The sequence below is a fragment of the Terrapene carolina genome, unplaced genomic scaffold, assembly GCF_002925995.2.
Source record: "Terrapene carolina triunguis isolate 2854851 unplaced genomic scaffold, T_m_triunguis-2.0 Scaffold837, whole genome shotgun sequence".
NCBI lineage: Eukaryota > Metazoa > Chordata > Testudines > Emydidae > Terrapene > Terrapene triunguis.
The window spans coordinates 1,618,138-1,626,923 of NW_020665188.1; the positions used below are offsets into that span (position 1 = coordinate 1,618,138).

The 8,786-nt window shown below is 43.1% G+C and overlaps 1 protein-coding gene across 1 annotated transcript in view; it reads left to right on the forward strand.

Annotated features, from left to right (window-relative positions):
• The first annotated feature begins 6,539 nt into the window (after positions 1 to 6,539).
• Positions 6,540 to 8,786, forward strand: part of CLDN18 (claudin 18) — a 15,489-nt gene continuing 13,242 nt past the window's right edge. The window contains exon 1 of the mRNA XM_024211863.1: positions 6,540 to 6,759. Within this exon, the coding sequence (XP_024067631.1) occupies positions 6,540 to 6,759 (220 nt within the window). The remainder of the gene's footprint in view (positions 6,760 to 8,786) is intronic.

Below are 8,786 nucleotides of genomic sequence, written 5' to 3' on the forward strand. Positions count from 1 at the left end.
TTACCACAGAGACTTTCCGAACAGAACCCATTCCCCATCTCTTCACTCACTCTTGCTCTATCCTGGCATGGCTACCCACTGTGCCAGATTTCAATATAGTCAGGGTGACTCCTCACCACAGCCACATTTGGTGCAGTTTCTTCTCCTGTCATTTCCCAACAAGGACAATAGTATTTTATTGTCCCCAGTCTCAAAACTTAACTGTATTTTAACCAAAATGCCCCCAAACTCTCACATAACTGAAATGCAAATGAGGCCTGGCCCATTTGGTCATTTTATCTTGCTCACCAACAGATGGCAGCAGAGAGCTCCCTCCCATCTGGAGTCCCTCTCCATCTGGCATTCTCAAGCAGCTCTGAACCGTTCTTCTCCCAGTCCACCAACAGGGGTCAGTAGCAAGCTCCCAACTCTCTAGGGCTTCAGGCCACCAGGTTTATATCTAATCTAATCTAATAGTCAAAATGAAACATTTCAATCATTTCCTGTGAAAATTTCAGCAAACTTAATACCTTCTGGAGCTTTCTTCGAATCAGCCTTTTACTTCAGAGAAATTTTGACCAGCTCTAGTAATTAACCCCTTGCCTAAGGACATGGTGGATTCTCAAGTCCCTGTAGTCTTTAAATCAAATCTGAGTATCTTTCTAAAATATCTGCTCTAGCTCAAATGGAAGTCATGGGTGTGATGCAGGAATTACTGCGTGATGTTCTCTGGCAGGCGTTATGCAGGAGGTCAGACTACATGACCATAACCATCCATTCTGGCCTTCAAATATATGAACACATTGTTTGGAAAGACGCCGTCTTTCCTGCTTACTTAGGGTCAGGTTGTGACAGGTCCATATGGCACCATGCAGTGAGGGAATGCACAAGAGCTCCTTCTCCAAACCCTGGTGCAGCCTCTGCCATGACTGCAGTGCCTGCCATGGAGAGAGCAAAGAGACACTTCGTCAGGCACCACAGAGAGGGTGAGTAGGACTAGCAAGGTCTGAGCCCCACATCGCTTCATGCTGAGGTGCAGAATATGCCAGGTGTACCTGGGCAGCTGTCTCAGATCCCCCTGCCCTGGTCCCACTGGGGTAGGATTGTGCCTCCTTGTGGCACAGTTCCTCTAGACATCTGTATAGGGTGGCATGTCTCTGCTCTGCCCCCTATACCAACTTATCACAATCTAACCCTTTCTTTCCCCAGGATCAATTAGATGCAAGGCAAAACGGTGGCCATATGATTTCTTACCATTAGATGGTGACAGCAGCACAAGCTTTAGGGTATGGCCAGTGAAAGAAAATCCATTCATGAGACTATTCTGGGAGCTGAGCATCCCAGACATACTAGGCCGTTGTGTCTGAGCAGGTGCAGGGGGGCGAAGAGAAAATGGCAGGGGGGCTCATGCCAAAAACAACCCCTTCAGCGGGGATCTGCCTTCTCTTGGCACCTGTATGTGCACACATGTGGCTAGGCTGTAGTGGGAGAGAGAGCCATAGCAGAGCTGTGGATAACTGTGGGTCTTGTGTGCTGAGTCTCTTCCAATGCGATGTCTGTAGCACCCTCCCCCCCCCCACCCCACCCCCGGACTATGGCCCCAATCTCTGGACTGAGAACAGCTAGGGGCAGATCTGCCTCCGAAGGAAGTAGGAGATGCTGAGAGTTGTAGGCCACAGCACTCTCTGAGGGTAAAGGGAGAATGGCAAGCAGAATCCTTGCAAGGACCCCAGGGAAAGCTAATCCTGCTGGTAAAAAGGGTAGAGGTAGAGTATATAGAAGGCCCTTCGTTTTTGGGTTTTATTTTATTTAATATTTCCCAGAAATTTATCAGTGTTTATTACTACAACAAAAAAGGTAAAAATCGGTGGAAAAAAACGAATAATATTTTCCCTGGAAAAATATTAGGGTTTATTTTGGTGGATGGAAGGACAGGGGGGAAAAGTACTCAGTAGATTAATGCTTTGACGAATGGAATTCAATTTGGTTTGCTGTAAAACGAAAAGAGAACTCAAAACACAATGTCACCTCTGAGTTTAAGAAAACAATATATCTCTAATCCCCAAATAAAACTTTTCATCTGAATAAACAGTTTACTGTTGTAGACTTAGAACTATTAGTTTATAAATATTTACATTTAATAATTGGGCCACACCGTTTGCAGCGCATACTCTCAATTTCATCCTTTTCTCCAGGTTTTGTTTTTTTAAACTTTTGAATCCTTCCTTGTTCTGAAACGTATTCTGATACAGATTTTCATTTTCTTCCCATTTTAGGGTGTCAGATCTTTAAACTGTTATCTGCTAACAGCTTGAAATGTGTACGTGGTGGGTGTGAGATCCATCAATACATTCAGAGGCTCACGCACTTCAGAGCTTGCGTGCCTGTTTATTTATTGTGTGTATTTTCTAGCCTAATACATAGCCATACTTTAACAGGAAGCTTTGCATATACACACAGACTAATGTATTATCGTAATACATCTCACGTAATGTATTGTATTTTCCTAATAAAACAAGTTATTTTTTATATATTCGAATGATACAAAAGTAGGGTGAATATCAGAGAAAAAGAATAATACTTTTTGCAAAACCTGAGATTTTTTCGGTACAGAACCATTTAAATTGAAAATGAAGGGGCTTAAGTATATACAAACACCTGTAATCCTCATAACAGCTGTGCAGAGTGCTCAGCCCTCTCTTCATCTGCTGGTGGGAGGTCACTATCTGGATTGGTCTTTTAGGGGGCCAGAGAAAGTGCTAGCCACATATTTGTTGTTCTGATAGATGTTCCTGATGGAAAAGCCATGTTAGGTCACCCAGCCCATCTCCTTGCTAATCCGGATTGTTTCCTCCACGGCATTTACTAGTGATTTTTCCAGGCTAGCTGTACTAGCCCTGAGCACTGGAGGTTCCACCATGTCCCTTAGAAGACAAGTCCCCACCCTAACCCTGTATGGCATTTGTTGTTCTCCCATCTTGTGGTTCTTCCTCAGCCAGCCATGAGTTTTCAAAATGAATTGTCAGTGGTACAGTATGTTCCAGAAATAATCCCTTTAATACTCTAGTGTCACAACCAGAGCTTGGGCAGTCATTCCTACTGGTCAGAGCAGGAGTCAGTGTCAGAGGTCAAGGGTCAGAGCTGGAATTATAGTCAGTGAATCAAGCCAAGGATCACAGTCAGAGCTGTGATCAGGAACAAGGCAGGAAGGCAGAAACCAGGAGCAAGGCAGGAGGGCAGAGCTCAGGAATCAGGCAAAAAGTCAGGGTCCAATGAAGTAGCAGTCAACTAGGAATTCACTCAGCTGCTTAGACAACTTCCTGTGCCTCCTTCTGGCTTACATAGCACAGCCGGACCAATAAGTAGTGACAGTCGCTCCTCCAATCAGGACACCTGTGGGGTCAGGGTTCCATTGGCCATCAGCCCAGTAGCTAAAAGTATACAGCCAGGAGGTGAAATTTCCCTGTAGGCTTGGGTTCAAGACCATGGATCACCCAGATTAGCTGATTTGTATATGTTCAGATTTTTCAGGTATTCCCTTATGTGCTCTAAATATCAATGGCCATTTTTACTGGGATGTCCTTACTTCCTAACTGTTCAAATTATTCTGTAATTTCTTGCTAAAGCTAGGGCTGGGTGAAATTTTTCAGACAAACTTCTATGGTCAAAAATGCAGATTCAGGTTGACTGAAACATTTTGCAAATGTTTGCTGAATTTGCCAGATTCTGTTGGTCGGAAGCAAACAAACAAACAAATCAGAACATTTCATTTCTCTGTTTTCTAAATGAAATGTTTCAATATTTTTATTCAAAATTACTTTTTGTTTTGACCTTTACTTTAGTTTTATAAAAAAGATAAAAAAACCCTCAAAAAAAGAAACAAAACAATGTGTTTTGGATCAAATGAAACATTTTGTTCAACTCAAAACCAAAGGTTTTGTACTTTTTCAGTTTGCTGAAAATTTAAAAAAAATGTTGTTTCAGATCAACTTGAAACCATTGTTTTTTTGTTCAGATGCTGAACTGGCGAGTTAACAAAAGATGTCAATATTTCAGCCATAAAATCAGTGTCCTCATCTCACAAGCATTTCTACCCTTACCCCATCCCCATTTGTTGCATTCATTGTAGAAATTTAAGGCCCAGTTCTGACTTTAGCTACACGGGGACCAGCCCCTCACCTAGTGTAAACTGGTGCAATTCTAGTAAAATCAATGAAACTATGCAAGTTTACAACAGCTGAGGGCCTTCTTGAGAAATCTGCTAGTGCACAAGCAATTCACAAGATGATTTCACTGTACTACCTATGATTTGTGATTGTGCTAGAGATTCATACCGGGCTTTTTACAGGACTCTCAGCTACTATAACAGAAACTATAAAATACAGGCTAGAAAGGATTCTGTTTGCTGCCAGTCAGTCATTGGAGGCAGAAACTAGCAACCACCTGTAATTTGAAAAGTTAGATATCTTGGATTGTACAAAAGAACAGGGCACCATTCTGTAAGCAGATGTTCCCAACCGGCACGGGTTGGACAATTGAAGCAAACCTCTGTGGCCTTTGTTAGAGCAAGAAGAGAAAGCCATGTGAATTGGCTCAAAGGGCAGCCTGACATCAGCCTTTTCAGGGAGAGTGATCTAAACAAAAGGCACAGCTGCTAGCTAATTCTTGTGGCTGTTCTACCAGGATTACATATGATTTTGTATGGCTTCAGATTATGAAATAAGCCTAGATGGACCACAATCTTCTCCCAATATTCCTGCATGTAAATCTATATATATATTGTCAAGTTCAGGATGTATTGGCTCCAGTACAGCAGTGCACGTGAAGTGTTAAAAGGGATGTCCTGGGTAGTCATTATATAGGATACAGCTACGATAGCCAATATATAATAACACCCCTGTAAATCACCCATCCTAGTGATAACCTCACCTCTCTTTCTGGTAGCTTTCATTCTGCTTCATAACGAGGCGATCATATTGACTATGTCTGCAGCAAAGAAAGGTATCTTGATTGGATAAAGACAGAATTTGTTTCTAGGTCAGGGTTGAAGTAAATCAGTTGGAACAGTATATTAGATCAGAATTGATGAGTGTGAAGTCTGGAAGGTCCCTGTAACTCACAGCAATGCATTGGCAGAGCAGCATGGCAAATTTATATTGCTCCCCTGAGCAGAGCACTTCACCACTGTGGGAAGAGATAATTAATTTCCTAATTCTCGCCTCCCCTCAGCCTTCGTAAACAACTACCAATAGAACGGCACTCTCTGAGCGGTCTGTTCTCCCCTCAGTGCATACTCATTGACGTTGGCAGGTGTCACGTATGTATAGTTGGGGCTGAGGTATCATAGTGATGGGCGCCTTAGAAATACTTGACTAGGTAGATAGACGGGTAGGCAACTGACCTCCCCATTTGGATCATTTCTGTATCAATTAACAGTAAAGAAGTTTTGGTAACCAGGCTTTATATAGAGGAATCCCCAGATGGTGTAAAACTGGTTCTAGGTCACACCCGCTCTTGCTGCCCTGTTATTGGGGGTTGTTCCATGGGTGGTGGGCATGGCCAGGACATCCTTTGCTCTGCAGAACAGCCTCTTGGGGACTGTTTGATGCCAGCATGAGTCAAGGCAGCCCCAGTTCAGCTACTGCCTGACCTCAGCATTGGGGATGATGGTTGAAAGATGGTTGAAACTCACTTGTGCTTTTACCGTCAGGTGCACTGAGGACAGCTCTGGGTGCCCTAGGGTATATAGTCCATTCTGTTTTGTTCTTATTAAAACTCCTTTAGTTTTTCATGGCTGTTCTGATAAGACTTTAGCTTTTTCCTCTCTTGGTGACAGACCTTTTGAAGAATTCAAGTAAAAAACATATGGCCTGATTCTCCATCACCTTTCACCTTGTGTAGACATCTGCACCTGTGCCAAGTGAATGTAGAGTGGGGATAAATTGCTACTATGAACCTGATTTGGGAGTGTCTTACTCCCATTTTGGATAGGGGTAAATAATAACAGAAGGAACAAAGCAGTGAGAATGAGACCCATGTGGTATGTGAAGACCTTTGGGGGATGCCGTGTTGGGAAGCACTGGCATGGTTTGTTGTCTACCCTAAAATGAGGAATTCATTTGTGTGTCTAGTTCTCCCTTGATTCCTCTCAGCAGTAATGTGCCAACTACACAGAATAAGTGTAGCAGACTCCAGAGTATTTAGATATGGGGAGAGGTGCAGGTGCATTCAAGAAAGGTAATGCTCCTCATAACTTTGTTCAAAACGGGTTGCCCTACACTTGACCAGCAATGACTGCTTAGCTCTGGGAGAACAAGTGCTTCTAAAGGACAAAAGCTCCTATCTCTTGCCTCGCCAACCAAAAAACACACAACCCTACCCAGCGAGAGCGAAACTGGACTATCTTGCAAAAACACTTTGAGCAAACAAAGCCGCTGAATGGGCACCATCTGATAAGAGCAGCTGCATTTCTGGTGGCTCAGTCGAGAGGACTTGAGTGTTCCCGTAAGGTCTACGGCTTCATCAGAGCTAGCTCAGATCCTGGCCAAAGGGGAGACACCATGTCGACAACAATCTGCCAAGTGATGGGCTTTGTTGTCTCATCTTTGGGTTTTGCTGGATGCATCGCGGCCACTGGAATAGACATGTGGAGCACACAGGACTTGTATGACAACCCAGTCACAGCCGTGTTCCAGTATCAGGGACTCTGGAGGAGCTGCGTGAGGCAGAGCTCAGGTTTCACAGAGTGCCGGCCTTATTTCACCATTCTTGGGCTACCAGGTAGGGGCAAAAGATGGACCCAGGTGAACCCCTGGAGTTTTCTTGAAGGATAAATATAATACAGTTTTCACTGAATAGCAGGAGCTGATATTTTAAAGCGCTTTGTGGGGAGGGGGGGGAATATCTCCAAAAATACTTAGCATATGAGTATAGCAACACATGTATGTTGTATTACCATAAATAATAATCTTGCATGGCAAATATTACAGAATGTTGCATATTTGTCTGGTACCTATATTATTGTCCTCAGCTAGAAGCAAATCAGCATAGCTCCATTGATGTTAATAGAGCTACACTGATTCAAATCAGCTGAGATTCTGGCTCTTTGGATTTAAACACATATGAAATGGTGGATAAGAGCTGTTCAGTTATTTCATTTAACTGTTATTAGCTGAGCATATTTTGATAATTTCCAGCAAGAAACCAGTGGAAACATTTTTCCCCCAAAGGAAAGAGGATATGCTGAATTTTCTTGTTGAGAAAGCTGGTGCTGAACAGTGGGCATAGAGGAATTGGAGTGCAAGAGGGTATTTTTAATGACTCTTTTTTGTAGATGGAGTTTTACTGGAAGGTTGTGGTTGGCTGATTGTTTTTTATTTTGGTTTTGGTTCTTCAGTCAATTTTTTTAATTGGGACAAACTGATCAAACTGATCTATGGCCTTTAAAGCGTCTCATCTAAAGCTAACTTGGTTGCAGGGCCGGCTCCAGGCACCAGCTTAACAAGCAGGTGCTTGGGGTGGCCAAGGGAGAGGGGCGGCACCTGCGGCAATTCGGGGGCGGCAGGTCCCTCACTCCCTCTAGGAGCTGAACTGCCGCCGCCGATCGTGGCTTTTTTTTTCTTTTTCCAATTGCCGCCGCCGATCGCGATCGCGGCTTTTTTTTTTTTGCTTGGGGCGGCAGAAATGCTGGAGCCGGCCCTGCTTGGTTGGTTAGGGACAGGTGTATGAAAGTTTCTGTTAAAATACGGCATAGTCCACATCCCATTGGATTATTTGGTTACCGTGTTATTTATCCTGGGGCCTGATTCTCTGCTGCCGAGCCACTTGTATAATGATTTACACCCACGCAAAGTGAATGCAAATTTGGTGCAAAATCATTCTGATCCAGTAGCATTTTACAGTCACTTTGCCCTGGTGTAAATGGGCAAGGCAGTAAAGAACTCGGAGCAAGGTTGTGAGAGGGGTCAGTAGCAAACTCAGGAGCATTGAAATCAGGGTACAATCCCTATTACCAAAACCATTTTGTAAACAAATATCCAGACATTTTACACCAGGGAAGTCACTTTTGCCTTTGAGCATTTGAGTAATTTACAAAGCACTAGCATGCACTGAGGCTGGATCAACATTAAAATGAATCGGAATTACCAGTATGATTCTCCATTACTTTATGCAGTCATTTACACCTGTGCAATGTGGAATAAAAAATTAATACTGTGTCACTAATTCAGTGGCATTTGACACCCATTTATCCTTGCACAGGTGCAAATAACTGCCCAGGATGCAGAGCTGTGGTGAATCACGGCCTTTTGTGTGCATATTGACATGTGTAAAGCAGAGAACAGATCCTAGTGTTTCTCACCTGTTCTGTCCATTTTGATGACTGACTTGATTCGTCTCTGAGAAGTCACCAGAGACTGTACAGTTGAAGACAAACTTTTTTGCTTTTGTGTTTGTTGCTTGAAAAAGTTCCGGGCATCTCTCTAGAGATATGATTTAATAAATACACCTGTGTTCACTCTGCATTATGACTGGTAGACAATGTGTTGTCCATTTTGAGAAAAAAACATTTGAAGCTAGCTGTCCTGGAGTTGCTTTTATTTTAATAAATGTCTCTACCAAAGCTGTACATGACTAATTATGGTTTAAGACACCAATATATTTTCCCTTAGCAACAGTGATGATCAGGTTTCACTGTGCTGATTTATCATTGGCAAGAGCCAGTTCTTAATTAGGTTTCAGAGTAGCAGCCGTGTTAGTCTGTATCCGTAAAAAGAACAGGAGTACTTGTGGCACCTTAGAGACTAACA